Raw genomic sequence first — 23392 nt, forward strand, 5'->3', positions numbered from 1 at the left:
TGGCCACGGTTTTCGTGGATCCCAGAAGCTTGCTCTGGGCAGTTCAGTTCAGTATGGTTTATCTTATCAATCATACCCCTGAAAGAAAAAGACAGGGTTTTAGTTAAATCTGCAACTTTTCTGGTAGCTTCCTTGAATTGGAAGGTTATGTTGCGGATTTCACAGATTTCAAAAAAACTGCTTATGTAAACAGAGCTGTGTATTTCCTTCTAAGATTTAGTAAAATTGTTTATTTGGCTATGTAGTTACTGGTGTTTCTGTAGTGTCCAGAGTACCCAGCTGAGATTGTGGCAGAAATTAGAGCCAAAAATTGCTCGTTATAAGACAAAAGGTAGGAAGGCAGAGATATTATTGTGCACATTTCCTGGAAGCACTAAAATGTCAAGTGACTGATGGTTACGTAGCAAGCCAGTGGCAGACAGCAGAACTGTAACCCTGACCACTTCAGTCCCCATCAGATTGGAGTCGAACCTCAGCGCCATCCGTCCTTAAGTACAGCAAACAACTTGAGTGGGTTTCTTAGGAATTGGCTCCTTGTGTAAAGACAGAGAGCTTTCGTTCTCTCACTGTATTTTCTTTAATGTAGAAGGTAGCATATTTGGATTTGGGTATGTTTTGTGGTGTAACTGAAAGATTAATTGAGCATAAGAAATATGTAAACATTCAGAAACAGTGTGTGTCAGATAATTTATAATGAAAGGTTTGTTCGTTTCCTGTTATGTCTTGATAGACATCTCTTCACTGTTTAAAATAATGATTTGTCTAAATGAAGTTCAGTTCCAGGCATTGTTACTATCTTCTCCTCCATTACCATAGGTTAGCTCCTCTATTGTGGTGCATCTCATAGTGCTAGTTTGCATGTCATTACCGAGCCAAGTTTGCTGAGAGATGTACAGGGAAGGGAGCTCACTAAGCAGCAGAATACGATTCACACATACTTACAGCATAGTTTGTGTAGACAGTAACAGCTGCTTTTCCAGATCTATTATTTGAGCAGGGAAATGAGGGTTATTACTGACTTCATTAGCAAGACCTGTTACTTTGTCTGTAGCTTTAAAAGCTCTGAAGATCCTAGTGCACTCTCTTCCTTCTGTAAATATATCTGCAGAAATATGCATATTAAAAATACACTTCAGCACTAATGTTCTGTATGTTTGCACAGATTCTATCTTAAACTGGGTGTTTATAACTGGCAACTTAATATTCCAAAAAATCCTTTCATATTCCAAGAAGAGTAATTTATATATTAATAAATATGCACTACTCATTGACTGGCAGATAGAAACAACATTAAAAAAATAAAAATGATTATGTAATGCTGAAATGTCATTTGCTTTTAGTAAGATTCATTGAAATGAAAACAAGAAAGGACAGTGAATAAGACCTCTAAAACTAATTTAGCATTGGGGATACAGCTGTATCTCAGCATTTGCATTAACTGTGTCAGAAAGGCTTCTTAGTTATTAGGTTACCAAAGAATTAACAAAAGAGCCGTGATAGACCTTAACTATTCACAAAACAATAGTAGACTACATAACTTCTTCTTTGTGAATTCGCCGAATCGTAAATGTTGTATGACTACTTTGAGGAGAACAGAAAGTTCAAACCCCAAGATACCTGAAGATGAATTAATTCATTTAAAGTATAAATGTCAAGTTCTTTTTTTTTTCCCCTGTGCTGCAGAAAATGGCTTCCCTCTATCCTGGTTAAAATACTATTTTTCTTTTGTCAAATAATACTCCTTCCAGTGTTCTCTGGTTTACCAACGCAGTGAAAATTCCATGACTTTGATTTAAGGAGAGCAGGATGAATGCCTACTCAGGGGTCATCAGTAGAAGACTGTGGCTGTAGAGAGCCCTTTTTACCATCCCTGCACCTTGTACCCTTGGACGTGTAGTATGCCATTTCTCTCTTAGTTTAAGAACTGGATGAAAGAATTACCTGTAATAACCACAGAATTGCAGAATCACAGAATGGTGGGGGTTGGAAGGGACCTTTGGAGATCATCTAGTCCAATTCCCCTGCCAAAGCAGGTTCACCAGGAGCAGGTTGGACAGGAGTGCATCCAGGTGGGTTTTGAATACCTCCAGAGAAGGAGACTCCACAACTTCTCCGGGCAGCCTGTTCCAGTGCTCTGTCACCCTCAAAGTAAAGAAGTTTTTCCTCATGTTGAGGTGGAATTTCCTGTGTGCCAGTTTGTGCCCATTGCCCCTTGTCCTGTTGCTGGGCACCACTGAAAGGAGTCTCGCCCCCATCTTCTGACACCCACCCTTTAGATATTTATCTGCATTGATGAGATCCCCTCTCGGTCTTCTCTTCCCCAGGCTAAACAGCCTCAGCTTTCTTAGCCTTACCTCGTAAGAGAGGTGCTCCGGTCCCCTGATAATCTTTGTAACCCTCTGCTGGACCCTCTCCAGCAGATCCCTGTATTTCTGGAACTGGGGAGCCCAGAACTGGATACAGTACTGCAGATGTGGCCTCATCAGGGCAGAGTAGAGGGGGAGGATAACCTCCCTCGACCTGCTGACCATGCTCTTTTTAATGCACCCTGGGATGCCATCGGCCTTCTTGACCACCAGGGCACATTGTCCACCAGGACTCCCAGGTCCCTCTCCACAGAGCTGTTTTCCAGCAGGTCAGCCCTTAACCTGTACTGGTGCATGGAGTTATTCCTCTCCAGATGCAGTACCCTACACTTGCCCTTGTTGAACTTCATTAGGTTCCTCTCCACCCAACACTCCAGCCTGTCCAGGGCTCGCTGAATGGCAGCACAATTTTCTGGTGGGTCAGCCACTCCTCCCAGTTTTGTGTCATCAGCAAACTTGCTGAGGGTACACTTTATCTCCTCATGCAGGTCGTTGATGAATATATTAAACAAGACTGCGATATGTACCAGTAAATAGAAACATGTTCCTCTTGCTCCTCTGACAGTCCCCGAGGGAGAGTAGAAAATTGGGAGTGTTTGTGGTGTTGAATGGAGAGTAGGTAATCTTTTTGTTTGTTTCTTTGTTTTTGTTGTTGTTACTGTTCTTTAAAATGTTCCTTGCTTTTAACTCTCTGAAAGTTTTACATATGTAAAGGAAGACTTCTTAGAAAATAGTGTGAAACATATTGCAGTGGTATAGGAAAAACAAGTGATAATTTTTTGATCAGTTTTTAGCCTAGATATAAGGAAATTTTTATTAAGGTATTGTAAATAACATGCTTTTTTATTTTCAGTTTTGGTACAAAAAGTTGTACATTCACACTTAATTAAATAACTTAATACTTGTTGGTTGCATTGAACACTGGTGTATCTTTTTAGATATGCTTCGTTAACATAGTGGATATGTTATTCCTCTAATAATTAGGGCAGCTTGTTCAAGCACAAAACTAGAATGCTCAGGGAAATTTAAAAAGCAAAAAAGCTACAAAGTAACAGCCTTTTTTACTTGAAAATATATATTCAAGTTTTAAAAACTTGGCTATAGTATATGTGACATATCTAGATAACATATAAATCTTAAAGTGGAATTTTGTAACGTGGAACCTCTTAAAGCAGGTCTTCTGTTGATTAGCAGATGGGTAGAAGCTTTCACCCTGTAGTGTTTGAATGTTGTTTTCATCACTTTTGAGAAATTCTGCTCTGCCTCATTGAATAGTTCTGTTTACTAGGTGAATAAAATGAGATCAATGTTATCATTAGCATTATTGTACATTGTGAAAGAAGATTTTTGTGTGCATGATTTGGCAAATTTTCATTTGACATATTTTGCAAGGATGATGTTGAACATCTGGCATCAACAGAAAGATACCTAATGTGTATGTATTAGATTTTTATGCTGTGGGTTTTGCCACTTTGTTTCCATTGTTTCATCTTTAAAATGTGTTTCTGTTCATCAGAAGAATAGCAAATCTGGTTCTTTTTGAAAACATTTCCCTACAGGATAACTTACAAAAATATCTTAAAAGCATGTCTGATTGTGTCACTTCTTGCAATGGTGTGTTTTTATTTTGTGTTTCCTGAAACTGCAAATTACAAAGGTATAAAATACAACATGAAACTTTTTCTGGTATTCAGAGTTCAAAAATGAAATACTGGCAGGGAGAGTTCTTGAAAAGATAGTCCTGTACAAGAGGTACTTTTTGTTAGAAATAAGTTTCTTAATGTTTTGAAAGCTATAACTGAAAAATCTGAAATAATGCACAAATGATAGTGAAACTGAGATGACTAATAGGAGTTGATAATAATATTAGTGAGTCTGATATTACTGCTTTTTCCCATTGTAAATGAGTACTCTGTTGATTCTTTGTTGATAACCTCTTCTTTATTGTCAGAGGTGAATAAAGGAAATACCAATGCTTGAATCCCAGGTTTGACTGTTCTTTTCTTTTACTTCAACAGGTTTTAGGACTAGTTCAAAATATGAGTGTTTTCCAGTGTCCCAAATGTAAGCATGAGACACACATTTTCGGAGCTGATGGTGTAAGAGATCTAGCAAAAACCCTTGGATTGGATATTTTAGGTAAGGATATGGAAATGGGTGTAGTTTTGAAGAAAAATGTAATGGTGTGCATGAGGGAAGCATTAACTGAAGTGTGGAACTGCATAATCCTAGATTATTCTATAATCAGACAATGTTCAAATATAATAGAACCAATAACTTAAGTAGTTGAATGTCACAATTTTTGTATGCTCTATTCCTTATCAGGATCGTTCTTGTAAATGGGATGTGGACTGCGTATGAAGATGCTTCGGTTGCATCTTAAATCTGTTCTGAGTTATAAACAATCCAGAACATGAATTGTTTTGATATTGATGTGCTATATTGCCTGAAAATCATTACTGATCATACAACAATTTTTATGAATAACCAAGAATTCTATTTGGTCTTGTAAAACAGACCTAAACTCTGTCAATAGAAGTTTTCTCATTTTTTTCATTTAAATGAAATGAGTTGTTGCATATTGAAACAAATACTGAAATGCAGTCCCTTAAAGCAGGGTTTTTTTATGCCCATATGAAGATACAGTGACTCTTGTATGGAAGCAAGCAGACTGTAATGATTGTATTTAAGTGTTGAGATTGAAAGAATACACTGAATTGCAAAATGTTCTTTCAAAAGAAAATTTGTCTTTATTGAAAACAAAAATTAGCCATGATTAAACAATCTGGCATGCCTTTAAGCTCAAATATGCATTGGTCTTTAAAACATACATTGCTGTTTTTAAAAGGCGTATTTCAACCTGTGCTACCAGTAAAAAAAATACAGAATATAACACAGCGTAATTAAGTTGGTAAATGGGATAATTGCATGTGCTAATGATGTGTTTCCATGTATTACTATAATTATCTCAATGATTTTCCATAGCTAATTCATTAAAAAGAACCAGGAAGCTCACTTAGAAAGATCAACACAAAAACATCAAGGTCTGACATAAACTTAAGATAGCAAGGCAACACATAATTAAAGACATGCTTTTGGGCTATCTTTTACTTTTCTGAATATATAACGAGTTATGATCAGAGCCCAGGGGGACTTCTGCAGCCCTGGGTTATGTGGATGGATGCAAATCCTCTGCAAGCAGTCGAATCAAACGCGCATTTAGATACGCAGGCACAAATGATGTGCTGTGCCATTGGTCCCATACATGGGTTTTATTATTCCCTATGAGGGCAGAACTGATTGTGATTGTATTTAATTAGGAGTGGTGCGAGAGATTTACAGGTTTAGCAGGGGATGAATGAGTTGTATGAAGAAAAGCAGAGGGAAGTTTACCTTGGTCTGGTCTTTCACTGGCAGTTTGAAGATTAAGATTAATGCCCCAAGGGTTAAATTTAGAATTACAGTACTTGATCTGATTAGTATGTTCCTCTTTACAGGGATGACCATTACATAATAATACATATGGTATTATAAGAATTACTGCTTACAGATTTTACGTTAACCTATCCCAAATGGAAGTTTTATGCCCATGTTATTTGAATTCTGCCCAAAAGCCTTAATAATTTATTTTTTTAATATATATATATATATATATATAAAGTGTATATATTTAAAATCAGTATTTCTGAATTTATTTTGCATGTATTTTGCAACACCTGTAGCTGTTCTGTTTGTTCAGCTAAGCACCTAGTCCTCTCGGGAAACCTCACAAGGTTTTATTTTCCATTATAACATCTGACAAATTCTGCAAGCTGACAATGTGCAGGATAGAAAAGTATTTTCCTTTTATTTGCTCAGAATTGGCTACCTCTAATATTATTCAATACCTCCTTTATTTTTGTTTATGACAAAAGACAATTAGCAGTTGGCAGTACACCTTTCAGTGTAGTTCATTATTTCATATACTTTTGATTGTCTTGAGTTTTTATTGTTCCCTAAAGGAGACCCCAGGGGTCAATACTCGGTCCAATTTTGTTTAATATATTCATTAATGACCTGGATGAGGGGACAGAGTGTATCCTCAGCAAGTTTGCTGATGATACCAAACTGGGTGGGGTGGCTGACACCCCAGAGGGCCGTGCTGCCATCCAGCGTGACCTGGACAGGCTGGAGAGCTGGGCAGAGAAGAACCTAATGAGGTTCAACAAAAGCAAGTGCAAGGTCCTGCACCTGGGGAGGAAGAATGCTAGGCACCAGTACAGGTTAGGGGCGGACCTGCTGGGAAGTAGCTTGGAGGAGAAGGATCTGGGGGTTGTGGTAGACAGTAAATTATCCATGGCCCAGCAATGTGCCCTTGTCACCAAAAAGGCCAATGGAATCCTGGGCTGCATAGGGAAGAGTGTGGCCAGTAGGCCAAGGGAGGTCATTCTCCCCCTCTACTCTGCACTGGTGAGGCCACAACTGGAATACTGTGTCCAGTTTTGGGCTCCCCAGTTCAAGAGGGACAGGGAACTGCTGGAGCGAGTCCAGCGAAGAGCAACTAAGATGATTAAGGGCTTGGAGCATCTCCCTTATGAGGAAAGGCTGAGAGAGCTGGGACTCTTTAGCCTGGAGAAGAGAAGGCTGAGGGGAGACCTTATTATGGCATACAAGTATCTAAAGGGTGGGTTGAAGGAGGATGGAGCCAGGCTCTTTTCAATGGTTCCCAGTGACAGGACGAGGGGCAATGGGCACAAGTTAGAACACAGGAAGTTCCGTTCAAATACACGGAAAAACTTCTTTACGGTGAGGGTGACAGAGCACTGGCACAGGCTGCCCAGGGAGGTTGTGGAGTCCCCTTCCCTGGAGATTTTCAAGACCCGCCTGGATGCAGTCCTGAGTAATGTGCTCTGGGCAATCCTGCTTTAGCAGGGGAGCTGGACTAGATGATCTCTAGAGGCCCCTTCCAACTCTGAAAATTCTGTGATTCTGTGATTCTGTGAGAGAGTGCCAAAATTTGTGAGAAAGACTTTGTGTTGCTGGTTGTTTCTCTCCCTGTCTCTGAAATTCCTGTATTTTGCTTTCTTTATTATTTTTTTTAAGTTAGTTTTACCACTGAGATACATAATGCTGAGATAATAATTTCTGTACACACCATCCTGACCTTTGTACTTCCTAATTTTTCAAACTGTGTCTGCTAATAGAAACAGCAACAGTGGTTCTCAGATTATTTTTTCTTTTACTTCCTACCATGAATTCTAATTATTCTCAGCACTTACCCTTTCTTTGCAGTCAGCAGTAATTGTTGCTATCAGAAAAACTTACCGTGGCAAGTTCCCATCGTGTTCTGTAGTGAAGAATAGTGCAAAAACGTCATCTTCCTCAAACCTTTATCACCCAAACATGCACAGATACTTTTGCTGTCTTTACGGTTCTGCTTAATATATAATGTTTTGATTTTTTTTCAATTAAACACATTTTGCTTTGTCTTCTGACTTGCACTTTTGCTCATACAAGTCCTATTACGCTCCTGTAATACCAGCACATCTTTGTCAGTATGAGTAAGAAAAGAGAGATGCTGCCATTTTGTAGTAGGGCAGTTCTTGGAATTCACTGAGAGAGTTGTTAAGCTGATAGTGAAGAAGTGTTTTTCATTAACAAAAGATCCTTGGGAAAAAAGTGAAGATTAGTCTCTGCATAGAATAACGGTAGGAACTAACTTCTGGGAGATATATGAAGTTATTGTTATTCTATTAAGAAAGTTTAAGGTTAAAAAAACTTTTATAGGACCACTGAATATTACTTTTATGAATAAATGAACAGACTTGTATGCCTAAAGAAATTTATTCATGACTGAAACAAATAAGAAACAATTAAATTTGAAGGAAATGGGCTGTAATCATCATAAATAACAAATTGAAGTTCTTCAAAGATTCAGCTCGCTAATCGTGAAAGCACAGCTTTTGTGTTTGCGATTTGTTTGCGTTTTTGTGTCAATTTTCAAACAGTTTTTTTAATGTTTCTTTTTCTGACTATATTGAACTTCAGTAATTTACACTGGCCCTTGGTTTGGGTTAAATAAATGTTGCTAAAGCATACGAATTAAACTGATAGTTTCTGAGACCAGTTAAGATTGAAGTAAGTGAAGGCTTTTCGGTCTCCAGATGTAAAATGTAGCTGTATCTTCTGGTAAAAGAAAATTGGTCTTCAGTTCACTTCATAATTTTCTGTGTAGCAATGAACTAAACATGGGAACTTCAAGTTTTCTTTAGTGCTGAAAAACTGTATTTCAGAAAGTAAGTTTCAAAATGGAATGGGGCTGCTAATTGATTCTCCTTTAGAGCGTTCCTTTCCTCTCTGACAGTTCCTGCTCGTTATAAAAGCAGACTATAAAGAAGATTTCTATTGGAAAGAAGAATGAACTGAATGGTTGTCTACCTTTTAATTGGATCCAAGGCCTAATAAGGACAATAACAAATGCTATTATTTGGAAATTAAGTATTCAAAGAAGTCTTTGAGCAGTGATTAAAATCTTAAAACAGCACTGAAAGGACTATACAATGAGGAGATAGGCTGAACAGTGAGTTGCATGATGAGCATTTGCCTAACACTCAAGCAATTTTTTTTACGTATGCAAAATAATTTGTATCTCAGCCTGTGTTTTTCTGTGTATTGAAGAGGCAAAAAAGCAAACTGCCTTCTCTAATAAATGACTACAAAGCATAGTCCTGCCTATTCAGAGAATGAAAAGTCCAAAATGTGTTTGGTGTTTATCGTTCTGGATGTACAGAAATTGTACTGCAGCCAATTTTTATTTTAAATGCTGATGTTTTGAGACTAAGTAGTTCAAAGAATATACTAAACTGGAATTTGATTTCAAGTCACTTTAGGACTATTTTAATGAAACGTTTAAGAAATATTAGGTCTTCACATATCTGTGTCTTGGTGTTTTTGATACAGGAGACATTCCACTGCATGTTAATATACGGGAAACGTGTGATTCAGGACAACCTGTTGTGGTCTCGCAGCCTCAAAGTGATGCCGTAAGTTTGATGCACTGCACTTGAAATAACAAAAAGCCCTCCCCCAAAAGTGAATGGAGAGTCCTCCTCGTTATTGCTGTTCGAAAAGAAACATGTATCTGAGTGTAACTTGGGGAAATAAAGTCAAAGAGGGTAGTATCATCAAGTAACTCAGGCCCTTCATTTTGGAATGTTGGTCTTCCATTCTGCTTCTGTGGGTATGTTGTTTTTTTTTTTAATTACTCTGAAGCATTGAGAATAGCAAAGATTTGATCCAGGTTCTGGCATGCCAAGAAGAGGAAGGTCAGTGTCAAGCCTCAGGAGACCTTGCAGCTAACATAGGTCCTCTAAAACTGTCAGTTGAGCCTTTGGTAGTTGAGCCTGGAAACTGTCAAAGGGTTCTGTCAAAAGATGTTTGGAACAAAACCTGCGTATTGTCAGTACCTGGGTTGTTTTCAGCAGGAAGTGGAGCAATTTACACACAAGAGGAAATGGATTTTTTGGTGCCTTTACCATAGCATTTTATTGCCAAAGGAAAATATGAGTTGTTGAGGTGGTGGGAGTCAAATATGCAAGTCTGTAAAGAAAAGCAGTTGCACATATAAATCTTGACTGACACTGATATAGTAAGATTTTCGTGGCTAGTATTTTCTTTCTCCTCTGCTGGAGTTGGTCTGCTGGGCACTGTAAGGCAGGGTGTTGTCTGCCATGTTGTGTTTGCACAGTATACGGCATGATGCAGCCTCACTCTTGACTGCTGCTTAGATGTTACTGTAAAAAAAAAAAAGTGATTAATGCTGATAATAGATGGTAGAATCAATTAGAGATAAGGTAGAATGTACTTATAGTACTTTTTAATATCGGTAACCTTTCTAATATCATGATTGCTAGGCACATGCTGACATATTTTTTTTCATTCCTACTCTTTTAAAAGAAAAAAACAAACAGGGATTAACACTGTTAATCCAGTGTAATTAACATACTGATCAGGATTCTGGACGAACAGTAACAGTCTTAAAATTGTAATACATCATTTTGTTTTGAAAGAGAAGCAGCAGCACTAAAGCATGTTGATTTCTAATTGAATGCAATATTTTTGCTAGGCTTGGGCAAGATCCATGCTGATCCTCTGTGGAATAATGAAGTGATCGTGAGTCTAGTTTGTTGTGAAAAGGAATCATTCTAATCAATATGGTAGTTTCTATCTGGGAAGTTTGATCAGCAGTGCGAAGGTTTGAATAGATGCATCGCTTAGGTTAAAGTTGAAGCAAAACAGCTGAGCAAACTAAGATAGAAGGCTCACAGCTCACAGTATCCGAAATCTATAATAACCAAGGTTCTGTAGCCTGCAGGACTATCAATCTAAAAATTCAGACATGTAAGATAGCATTCTGAAAAAGACAAGGAAGTCTGTTGTGTTGCCATCTGTTCCTCCTTGGACTATGTTCTTGGTAATGAAAGGAGGGGTTATAAGCACCATTTGTGGCTATTAAGTTAAATATGAAGAGGAATAAAGATTGACAAATAAGTGTGACTCTAGGGAAAACTTTTAATATTCTTCTCTGCCATTGTGAGATAATCATTCTCCTTAGAGAATGAGCGTTTTTTAGATGTCACTGATCTCTACAGAATGAAAAAGAGTTTCCCTTTATCCCTGCGTTGCTTCTCATTTTAAAGACAGAAAATTATTGTTGTTCTCTTATATTTTAAAAGAAAAATTAAATTCTTAGCACATAACTTGTGGTGGGAGAGGTCATACAAGGTTAGATTCTAATCTTTAATACATGACAGCCATCGCCATGTTTCTCAAATAAACTAAAATTGTGGCTATTCATGCATGAACAATCACAATTTTTCAGATAGAGAACAATGTGCGCAGAGCTGCTGAAATTATCTCTGCTCTTGTCCCTTAAATTTACAGGGTTTTTTAAATACAAAATTCTGTGCTGTTTCTGTTAGAACACACTTACAGATCAAAAGCAGAATCATAGAACTGAAATAATACCGAGCAGATTCAAACAGTGGGGAATAAGGATGGTGATTGACTTCTCAGAAACCCAGCACGCTGTCACACCTTCTAAGCTCTGTCAAGACTAGAGTAAAGGGTGTTTCTAAAATATGTTAGCTAATACTTTGTTTGCTTACACATCTGCCATGGGCTTCAACTTACCTTGCTGATATATAAAAATATAGCTCTCACTCTACACTACAATTTTAAATGTATAAGCAAACTTGTCTAAATTCGTTATTTTAAAGCTTAGATATAGTTGGTGGAAAAGGGATGTTTCCTTTTCACGACTGGCAAGGAAATTACTACCAACTAAAGAAAATGACTTGTAGAATTGTGCATATGTGAACTTAGAAATTTCTTCCTCAGGGAGGGCACAGGATACATAGGACTCGTCTACTCACGGAAAGGGCTGACTCTGTAGCTAAAGGATGTGAAGGTTTAATGGCTGGAGTTCTCTCCTGGTGAAGCTTGAGACAGTCCCCACAGAGAAATAAACAGTGCTGGTAAAATGATTTTGCTCTTGGTATAACGTTGTCTACATTAGTGTTTCTGTCAGCTTGGTTGTTTAAAATTGTAGCTTTTTTAAACACTCTTCATTGACAAAACTTTGTTATGTGCTGTAGAAATGGAATATTGCTGTACTCACGTGTTAGCCTAAATGGCAGGGGCTAGTGGAACAGAAAGAGAGCAGACACACCGCAGCAATTGGGAGTGATCTAAGATCCTCTGCAAGAAGCTAATAATTTCTTAGTTTAATCAACAGTGGAGGACTTTCCAGGCCCTTCTGGAAATAATTGAGAGTCTTGGGAGCATTTTCCTCCTCCATCAAGCTGTGGAAGTAGATTGGCTCACTCAAACATGTGAGAGAGTCTCTAGACAGCAAAAGCTAGTAAAGGAAAATCAGGAACACTGCTAAAATGGTAGAATAGGGAAAACGAATGAGGAATCACTGAAACCAGGTGGTTTCATCCTGCTCAGATGTCGGGGAACCTCCTAGGGATCATGAGAAGGAACCAGCAGCAAAACAGGTGTTTGAAAGAGGCATCCTGAGACTTGTGGATAAGAGGGCTAGAAACACAGCAAGAGATACAGAATCACAGAATAGTCAGGGTTGGAAGGGACCTCTGGAGATCATCTAGTCCAACCCCCCTGCCAGAGCAGGGCCACCTACAACAGGTCAGCGTCCAGGCGGGTTTTGAATGTCTCCAGAGTGGGAGACTCCACAACCTCTCTGGGCAGCCTGTTCCAGTGCTCCACTACCCTCAAAGTGAAGAAGTTCCTCCTCATGTTAAGATGGAACTTCCTATGTTCAAGCTTGTGCCCATTACCCCTCGTCCTATCAATGGGCACCACTGAAAAAAGACTCCTCCCATCCCTCTGGCATCCTCCCTTTAAGTATTTGAAAGCATTAATAAGATCCCCCCTCATTCTTCTTTTCTCTAGACTAAAGAGACCCAAATTCCTCAGCCTTTCCTCATATGAAAGATGTTCTAATCCCCTAATCATCTTCGTAGCCCTTTGCTGTACCCTCTCTCCAGCAGATCCCTGTCTTTCTTGAACTGGGGAGCCCAGAACTGGACGCAGTACTCCAGATGCAGCCTCACCAGGGCAGAGTAGAGGGGGAGGATGACCTCCCTCGACCTGCTGACCACACTCTTTTTGATGCACCCCAGGATGCCATTGGCCCTCTTGGCCACCAGGGCACATTGCTGGCTCATGGTCATCCTATTGTCCACCAGGACTCCCAGGTCCCTTTCCACAGAGCTGCTCTCCAGGAGGCCAGCCCCCAACCTGTACTGATGCGTGGGGTTATTCCTCCCCAGATGCAGTACCCTACATTTACCCTTGTTGAATTTCATTAGGTTCCTCCCTGCCCAACTCTCCAGCCTGTCCAGGTCACGCTGTAAAGCAGCACAGCCTTCTGGTGTGTCAGCCACTCCTCCCAGTTTAGTGTCATCAGCAAATTTGCCGATGGTACACTCTATCCCTTCATCCAGATCATCGATGAATATATTGAACAGGACTGGACCCAGTACTGACCCTTGAGGGACACCACTTGTTACTGACCTCCAGCTAGACTCTGCACCACTAACCACAACCCTCTGAGCTCTATCTGTCAGCCAGTTCTCAATCCACCCCACTGTCCATTCATCTAGCCCGCACTTCCTAAGCTTGCATGTGAGGATGATGTGGGAGACAGTGTCGAAAGCCTTGCCAAAGTCAAGGTAGACAACATCCACTGCCCTCCCCTCATCCACCCATCTAGTCACTTCATCATAGAATGCTATCAGATTAGTCAGACACGACTTCCCCTTAGTGAATCCATGTTGACTACTTCTGATAACCCTCTTTTTATCCAGGTGCTTTGAGATGATACCCAGCACAAGCTGTTCCATCATCTTTCCAGGGATGGAGGTGAGGCTGACCGGCCTGTAATTTCCCGGGTCATCCTTCTTGCCCTTTATGAAGACTGGAGTGACATTAGCTATCCTCCAGTCCTCAGGCACCTCATCTGTCCTCCAGGACCTTTCAAAGATGATGGAGAGCGGCCCAGCAATGACTTCCCCTAGCTCCCTCAGCACTCGAGGGTGCATCCCATCAGGCCCCATGGATTTGTGGATATCCAGTTTATCTAACATCTCTAACTTGCTCCTCGTCAATCAAAGGAAAGTCTTGCTCCCTCCAGACTTTCTCTGTTACCTGCAAAGTCTGGGTTTCCCGAGGACTGGCCTGAACAGTGAAGACAGAAGCGAAGAATGCATTTAGCAAATCTGCCTTCTCTGCATCATCTGTCACCACAGCAGCTGTCTTGTTCAACAGCGGGCCCACATTTTCCCTAGTTTTCCTTTTGTCTCCTATATACTTAAAGAAACCCTTCCTGTTGGCCTTGACATCCCTCACCAGGTTCAATTCCAAGGCTGCCTTGGCTTTCCTTGTTTCCTCCCTGCATACCCTGACAGCATTCTTGTATTCCTCCCAAGCAGTCAGCCCCTTCTTCCACCTATTGTAAACTCCCTTCTTCCACCTGAGCTTTTTCAGAAGGTCCCTGCTCAGCCATGCAGGTCTCCTTCTTCCCTTGCCTGATTTCTTTCTCTTTGGGATGCGCTGATCCTGAGCTTGGAGGAAGTGACGCTTAAATACCAGCCAGCTCTCTTGAGCCCCCTTACCCTCTAGAGCCCTCTCCCATGGGATTTCTCCAAGCAACTCCTTGAAACGATCAAAGTTAGCCCTCCTGAAGTTTAAGGTTTCAACTCTACTTGTCATTTTGTCTATACTACACTTAATCCTGAATTCTATCTTCTCATGATCACCTCAGCCCAGTCTGCCCCCAACCTTTACATCCTCCACCAGTCCCTCTTTGTTTGTCAGTGCCAGGTCATGTAGAGCACCTTTCCTTGTAGGCTCCTCCACCACCTGAGTCAAAAAGTTGTCATCAATGCACTGGAGGAACCTCCTGGACTGTACATGCCTAGCTGTGTGGCCTTCCCAGCAGATATCAGGGTAGTTGAACTCCCCCATGAGAATCAAGGCCTGTGATTGTGAGGCAATTTTCACCTGTCTGTAGAAGGCCTCATCAACTACCCCATCCTGATCAGGTGGCCTGTTATAGACACCCACAACAGTGTCTCTCATATTACCCTGCCCCTTGATCCTTACCCACAAGCTCTCAACTTGCTCTTCATCTGCTCCCAGGGAGAGCTCAATACATTCCAGTTGCTCTCTCACATAAAGAGCAACTCCACCACCTCGCCTCGCCAGCCTATCTTTCCTAAAGAGAACATAGCCCTCCATGACAGTGTTCCAGTCATGTGAGCCATCCCACCACGTCTCAGTAATTGCAATGAGATCATGCTCCTGTGACCGCACACAGATCTCTAACTCCTCCTGTTTATTCCCCATGCTACACGCGTTGGTGTACAGGCATTTCAGAAAAGCCAATGAGTGTGTAGATTTTGCCCTTGAGGAGTGGTGGGCCTTCTGATTCTCAAAAGTACTAGCATGAGTACTACAAAAGTACTAGCATACAGAACATGATTAATTGCAGTAGAGTCATTCTTCCACCTAATGAGTTGTCCAATGCCCGGTGAACTTTCCATCAGCACTGGGGGAAAAGGTAAGTAAAGCTTCCAAAGAGCTCTTCCATCTGTGAGCACAAAATCCGGACAGGTATGGGACAGTTGGTGGTTCCATCTTGTGAGGACTTCCTGCTAGAAACTTCTGGGTACATCACAGCCTTGATGGCACAGTGGATTTGTGAATACCTTGCTAGAACAGACAGGCTAGCTGTGACCATTGAGCACCAAACTCCCATCTGTCTCAAGATCAAAGAAGCAGTTTAAGCAAATACAAAATACATTTGCTGTACCAGTGTGTCCATTCACCTTCTAAAAGCTAGGAAGTCTTGTTGGGATAGGCATTTCAGGCACTAGAAATGCTGGAGGCTGAGGCAAGCAGTAGATGTTGTCTCTCATCTGCTTGTCTTGGGAATGTGGTAATTAAAAAAAAAAAAAGAATTGTGGAGGGGAGATGATATACCTCTAAGTTTCATCAGGGATAATGTATTCAAGGCAGCAGAGAAGTCATGAAATAATGAAGTTTGGATTTCACCTTCCTCCCCTTCTCTATTATTAAAGCGATAGTGAGCCCTTATAGCAGAAAGTGTAAAAAAGATGACTGCTTTTAGAAAAAAAAAAACAACTTCCAGGAAACACGTAATGGTCAGTTAGTTCCTTAGTGGTTTTTTGCCTCATATTGTTATGGAAAACATTTGGAATCTATTAAGGAAAAATACTTTGAGTTCACCCTCTTGTTCCATAAAAATCAAGTGGAGTATATTGGGAAAGCAGGGGAAGATGAAAGGAAGCAAACCTGATGAATCATATATAGCTTAGAGTGTTGGATCCCCAGATCACACAGCCCTTTGCAGGTACGCACAAACTTACATGCAGTATGGTGAGGAATTTATGAGTTGTGTAGGAGAAGAGCCAGACTTGTCCTGGAGCAAGGAAACCAGAACCTGGGGCTGGAAAACATGCTTAATGTCATCCTGTCCGGCTTGTGATAAAGACCAGTGTATGATACAAACCCCACATACTTCCTGGGGGAGGTTCTCTTACCGTCTAGTTCACATTTAACAATGTGAAATGTATTCAGCCGCCTTGCAAATTTCATATACTCGTATATATCGGTGAAGGATTTTGTGGCCAGTAAATTGCACACAGATCTATAAGGGGAGAGAAAAAGCTCAGTCAGGTGGAAAGCAGGGGCACAAGGCATCAGCAGTCTGACGTAACAGAGGAAGGTTAAGTCTGGTTAAAAATCCCTTTTCAATTAAATTAGAAATGTTACATGCTTTACTGTGGTATTATCCAAAGAGACAAGTGGAATTTGTATTCAGAAGGACTTTTTTTTTTGTAGAGCTCTATGAAAGGGTGATGTGTGAGTAGGGTGAAAATGTGCAACCTTTTAAAGCTTGCAAGAAATAGTTGGAGAAAAATTGAAGTAGTGGTAGCAAATAATGTTTGCTGTTGTTTAGCTGTCATCAATAATTCCATTTAAAAAGTGGTCTCTCCAGGGTGTGATATCTTTTAAAGAACAGCAAACCCTGGAGAAGGCTGGATGATATGATTTATAATATGCCTTATCATCAAGGCTTCCTTTGAACGATCACAGTAGCATTTGGTAAGTGTAAGTTCGAATCCTTCATTCGGGGTGTAGATAGTCCAATGCATCATCAGACCCTCGTTTATGCTTCACTCTGCTGAAGAAAATGCTGAGTGGTAGGATAGTCTGTTTGAAGGATGTTACTATATTGCATTTGAATTGCACTGTTCTACTTAACCATGTTTTCTGGGCAGCATGTCTTTTTTGATGTAGGTAATGGCACCTGAGTGATGTACATGCATAATGGCACCTTGGGGCTAGTACTGTTTCCCAGCTGAGGCTCCCTCAGAGGACAGCTTGGCTTTTGAACTGCTGATATATAGGATAAACAGGAAATTTCCCATGGGCACTAGGGTTTTTTTTTTTTTGAGGTATCAGATTCAGGAAGCATCCAGTTTACTTACCCGTCTCTTCCATTACATGTTATAATTTATGGATTGACTTTTATCATCTAATTAAGTCACCTTTCTGGGTTGAGACTTCACTGCAGCTTGGCAGGAGTTGCTCATACACGCAAAGAAGAATGTTATGGTAGAACTGCCCTGAGGAGGACAGAGTGGGAAAGGCTGCGGGCCTCTTGCAGCAATCAAGAATTTCTCTGGGTGACACGAAGCTTTTATCTGAATTGGAAGCTCATTTGAAGCTGTGTTTATCATCATGCTTTTAGTGCCTTCTGAGTTGACCACAGTAAAATACAGACATTGGAGGGCCATTCAAGTCATGCACTGAAGGTTAGAGTTGTGTCAAAGTAACAAGCAATTTCCATGGAAATTAAAGCTATTTAAAAATCTGATTGAACTGGAAAATGGACTGTGGTTGAGCAAAGAGAGTGCTAATAAGAACAAAAGCTATCACGTATCATTATTTTCTTGCAGATGGTAGCTAAGTCCTTGTTATAGCTACTATTTGCTTAGTTGCTCATGGTTGCTAGTTTCCTCTAGCAATGAATAAAGTATAAGCCTCTAACAGCTCAGATGAGCAGAATTAAATACCTTATCCTTCATTACAGGTATACTGGCATCCACGGCACTTGATATTCCAGAGAATCGGGACTTGCATAGGTCCTCCCTTGGTTTGCTGGGCTGGATAAAGCATCTTAATAGTCCTGGAGTCTTATAATCACAAACAGAAGTTAGAAACCATGTCAGTACTGGGATTTACACTCTATGGTGTATTTGGCCCACCAGCAAGGGATGGGATCAGTATGCTTTTTCTGAGTTGCTGGTCTGAAGTTGTTTGTATGCAGTGGTTTGGGTGAAGGTGAATGTGGTATCAGTTCCTACCTGGTTTGACTTTGTTGATGGGTAAATTGTATTCTGTATTTGTGTGGCCATTGCACGAGACACTGGAAGCTGCTGTAGTGAGCCGTTTGCAGGCTAAGATCTGCACTTCAGTGAAAGGCAAACTAGCAGGTCAAGCCAAGCCAATCCATGAGAACAGGGCAGAGTCAGCTATGACCTGTACGGTCAGTTTGCAGTAATCTAGGCAGTGATGCATACTTCCCTCATGGGTACGATTTTAAGGAGAGTGAAATGCCATAACTGAAAGGCTCACATTTCTTTAGGATTACCGTAGGGCTTAATTAGATGAGCTAATAGAAAGACTTGAGTTTAAATCTACCCCATGTCTATTATCCCATGACAGAGTAATGAATCAGGATGTTCTGATTATTTAGGCTAAGTAGGACTTTTCAGTGCTTTTCCTGATGAACACCATTACAAGTTCTCTGTTTCCTACTCCAAGATCTACGCTGTCATTAGTCACTTCATCATCCGCTGTGCCCTCTCAGTCCTGAGGAGGTTTGTGATTTAAAAAATGCTGCACTGTTTTCTGGCAGTGTTTGTACCAGTGTTTGAGAGATGAACGGTCTCTCATGTGGCCATTATCCAGCTCTTTCAACTCTCTGAACGTCACCTTCCACCTCTACCTCTGCCCTCCCCAGTGCTCCTCAGATCCCATCTAGGCAGCGTTTGTAAGGAACAAGTCTGGTCACTTCGGGCATTCTCTCTTCCTGTGCACTTCTCTTTCACCCTCTCAAAGGAGGGAGAATGTTTGGCTTCCAGCTGACTGTTATGTTACTGTTAAATATAAAGTTGTCCATCTGCAAAAAAATGCTCTCAGAAAGACAGTCTATAAACCACTCCTTAAGAGCTTCCAAACCATAAAGGGAAAAACCGATCTGTAAAGTTCACTTTTATCCTATTAAAATGAAAATGGTTGTGAGCAATGAATAAGAACTCATGCTTTACTACTTCTCCTTTGGCTTTCCGCCCAAAAAGGAAATAAAAAACTCTATCAATTTTCAGTTGCAATCCATCTTCTTTTGCTTAATAATGATGGAGTAAACAGCTGAACTGAGCAGTGCTCTCTGTCTACAGATGCCACATTGAAAAGATCATGAGTAGGAGAAAACATTCAATACACGTAGGGTTGTTTTCATGAAATGAAGGGTGTATTGACAGTCACTGAGATTCTGTTTAGACCTCTCACATATGTATGTTGATGTATGCTACTGCTGATAGACAGGTCCTCACTCATGGCTGAATGATTTGTTCAAAGATGGGAAACTAAGGCTCAAAAAGTTGATTTTGTCAAAGACAGGTTACTGGTGGAGCTCTGTAAGGACATGTATGAGATACTGTTCTGTTCAACATAGAAAGTAGTGGTCTAGGCAAACAAAAAAGATGCTTAGCAGGTAAGACCGATTGCTGGTAACACTAGGGGTAGGTAATACTAGCATGCTGGCTACAAAGAGTTGCACCAGGAACCTCCTGTTATGAAGAGACAGATCAGCTACTTGGCAAATGAGAGTCAATGTACATTGTGAAATTGTTGCCCAGATACTCATTAACAGCGTTTTGGGGGAAAATAGTTTATCGGGATCTTGACATAGAGTAACACACAAGCAATCAAATCTCCCAAGCAGGATATCTGGTTGCTCTCTGGATGGTCGTAGAAGTCTGTGTTCCAAGGACCCTTGCCAATGGTGTCTTCGGCTGGATTAAATGAGACTCCCTGAACTGCTGTTCAGCTCAGTTTTAACAATGCAGCTAGTCCGTGGTCCTATATGGCTACCACAGCATATGCATGATCTGTTGGTGCTGGTTAGCTTGATTAGTTAAGATATCTCCTGTCTCAACTATGTGCAAAAATACTGTCCTATGTTACTATTTCTGCACCTGCAGGAACAGTTTCTCCAGTGTATTTCTAATTCTCTGTACAATTTGGTCAACTCTGGAGCAGAAACAGCCTGGGCAGTCTCTAAAAGGGGACAGATTTTCCATGCAGGTTATTAATTGACTCATTAAAATACATGAATTGATCTGTGCAAAGTGGGAGCTGCCTGCGAGACTCTTCAAGATAGTCCAAAATTCCCACCTGGAGCACTCCTACACAGATTAGTCAAATACTTAACTGTAAAGGCAGCTTGACTTATTTCAAGTTAGTCAATTATCTCATCTGTGCAGGTGGCTAAGCTGGGGAGTAGCTGGACCACCCAGGGAATTAACAGCTAAGTGTGGTGGGTGTTGCACATGGGCACAGCTGTGCTACCCATCTGCGCTGCAGTTAATACCCATAGGAGAAGTCTGAATTTCATGCTTGTGACTTAAGTTCTGTACATCTTGCCACAGAGTCACGCATATGGGAGAAGACAATCCCGGTTTGGTGTCTGCATTCCTTACAAACTTGGAAAATGACATGACTTTAGTTTTAAGGTGATGTGAGCACAGAGACTGTGAGGTGCTGAGCCTGGGAGTCCCAGGAAAGAAAACCCTACAAGCCAGGAGCAAACCCTAGATGAGAAGATGACGTTAGAGATGCCTGGCCCAGCAAAAGGCTGCTACCTGGTTCAGACCAGTGACATTTGGTGCTAGTGGCCCAACTGAGAGACTGACCTTCTCTTCCTGCCTCTCAAGTCTGGCCGCAGGCATATATCAACTTGTTTGCTATTTTAAAGGCTTGTCTAACTTGAGTTTAGAGCCATCTAAGAGTGCTGCAGGAGGCAGGAGAGATTGGTGCGGTAGGGAATATTCTGGTGGTTTCTTGTAGTAAAGCAGGGAAGGTTGTCAATGTGGACTCCGTATGCAGACTTACTTGAGAAGGTGAAGAAGTACCGTGGTTACAGTCTACCAGAGCAGAAGCAAGCTGAATAGCAGGGGAGTTTGCTGTTGTACTAGAGAAACGCAGAACATGGTACACCAGCTGGAAGTTGAAGCATGACAAGTTCAAATTATAGATCAGGTGTACATTTTTAACAATGGAAGTAACGTCTGGAACAATGTATAAGATAATATATATACACACACAGAGAGATACTCCGTTAGTTGAAAATCTTTATATCAAGATTGGAAACCTTTCTAAAGGACATGTTCCATTTCAACCACAAGTGGTTCAGCTTGGTGCAGGAATTATTTGGTTTCATTTTGTGATTTGTTCTGTGTTGGACCTTAGGCAGTGGTTTTATAGCTATCTCTTGACATTAAATTTATGAATATTTAACGTTAGTCTGATCATGGTCCTAGCTGTGTCATTTTTTTAAAAGAAGGATGCCTATTTGGGTCGTTCCTGATAGTCTTACAGTTCTGTGCTCTTCTGCACAGGAGCACATGACCACCAAATGCCACAGGTGGTGCGAGAGGGAGATCTTGCTGTATGGATTCTAGTGCTGCAGAATTAGTCCTTTCTTATACCCGCTTTAGTCTCTTGGAAAGATGTCTTTTTCTGAAAATACTTTAGTTTTTAATGTCCGTACAGGAAATTCTGTAGTGTAGGCCATAATGAATTAATTATTTTTTTTTAATGTCATTGCTTTATCGAATTTTCTATCTCAGTCTCAATCTTCAGGGTGAGGGAAGTTTATAACTAATAGTACCTGTGGGACTAAAGAGTCTCTTTCCTTCTGAACACCTTGTCTCCAGAAGTATATTGATTCTGTTTGCTGTTTAAAACAGATTGTTCAGTCTGGTTCCAGTCTCAGAATAATACTAAAGTTAGATTTTATGTGGCCTGCCCCCCAGGATTTTAAATAATGCTTGTACTTGTTTTATGTATTAATGCATCATTTTTCCTGAATACAAAACTGGCTAAATCGAGCCTGTTTATTGTAACATTTTTCTTTTTCTTTGAATGTGTGTGAAACAACATATAACCTAACAAGATGTAAAATATTCCTTTTTATAGAAAATGAAAGGTGCTAAATATATGTTTCTGTTTTTACAGGCTAAAGCCTATCTAAAGATAGCTAAGGAAATAGTAAGACGACTGCCAGTACCTTCTGCTTGAAGTGTTTTTCACTGAAATGTACAAAAAAATGATCTTTTGGTGCAACCAATGCAGAAGAGTCCTGCTACCTAATTACATGGATGCCATATTTTAGTTCTAAGAACTTTTTTAAGAGTTAAGTTACCAGAATTTAAATTATGATTGTGATATTTACTGTATTTCAAATCATTATTTGGCCATGTCCAAATGGGTTGAAGTATGCAAAAGATGATGACAATATCTAACTGCTGGACTGTAACATCATCAAGCAAGAAGGGATGAAGTACGTTTTTCACGTGTCCTGTTTTAAGATACAGAATGAAAATCAACTGCTCCAGCCAAGCAGAATGAGAGGGGTACCAAGGCGTAAGTCCTGCTTAAAAAACGACATTTGCAATACTCTAATTTCTGTCAATTTTGGTTCAACTTTTTACTTGGTTAATGACCAGGATGACCTTAAGTTCTGCAGAATTTTAAGAAGCAAATTCAGTTATGTAACTGCAATATTCTGTGTGTTCATCTTAAAAGAAAATAATAAAAAAAATCCACATATAATCTGAAGAGTTCTTGTGATGGATCATGAGCAAATTCATTCATTATTGGGTAACGTTCGATCATGAGGCGGTTTAGTGGAGAATGGATTACATGAGCCTGAGGCTCATTTCTTGACTGCTTTGCATTATAATGGACCCAGAGAGAAGACTAGATAACCAGGGTCTTCACTGAAAACCAGACCTTGTGCCTAAGCTCAGTTTGCCAGCGGATGCAAGTGATGAAGATAAGTTAAATTTATGATTGCATATTCCTATTACAGTGCAGCAACTTGAAATTTGAATATAAAGATGTATTTTTGAAGTAAAGAAAAATTTGGTCTTCAAACTGCATGGCCTTCTCATTTGTTTTTTTACCGCCTTTTATCTCTGCGATCTTTATTTTTGTGTTGGTGTGTGGAAGTGGAAGAATATGCCTTCAGAGACTGAGTCTCCATTTGCAAGGAGATGTTTGAGGTGACGTTTAGGCTTTTTCATTTACACAATCAAGTGTGGGTATCTTAAATATACACCTTAACCATACCATACTGGGAATTT

At 40.3% G+C, this 23392-nt stretch overlaps 1 protein-coding gene across 3 annotated transcripts in view; it reads left to right on the forward strand.

Annotated features, from left to right (window-relative positions):
• The window catches only part of NUBPL (NUBP iron-sulfur cluster assembly factor, mitochondrial), a 97796-nt gene extending 74937 nt beyond the window's left edge, over nt 1-22859 (forward strand). For all 3 annotated transcript variants that reach the window (XM_082484894.1, XM_082484895.1, XM_082484896.1), the window contains 3 exons: nt 4385-4505; nt 9306-9388; nt 22263-22859. In XM_082484894.1, coding sequence (XP_082341020.1) covers nt 4385-4505; nt 9306-9388; nt 22263-22325 — 267 coding nt within the window. In that variant the 3' untranslated portion in view covers nt 22326-22859. The remainder of the gene's footprint in view (nt 1-4384; nt 4506-9305; nt 9389-22262) is intronic.
• The last annotated feature ends 533 nt before the right edge of the window (nt 22860-23392 follow it).

Source organism: Vanellus vanellus (assembly GCF_965231255.1).
Source record: "Vanellus vanellus genome assembly, chromosome: 6".
Classification (NCBI taxonomy): Eukaryota; Metazoa; Chordata; class Aves; order Charadriiformes; family Charadriidae; genus Vanellus; species Vanellus vanellus.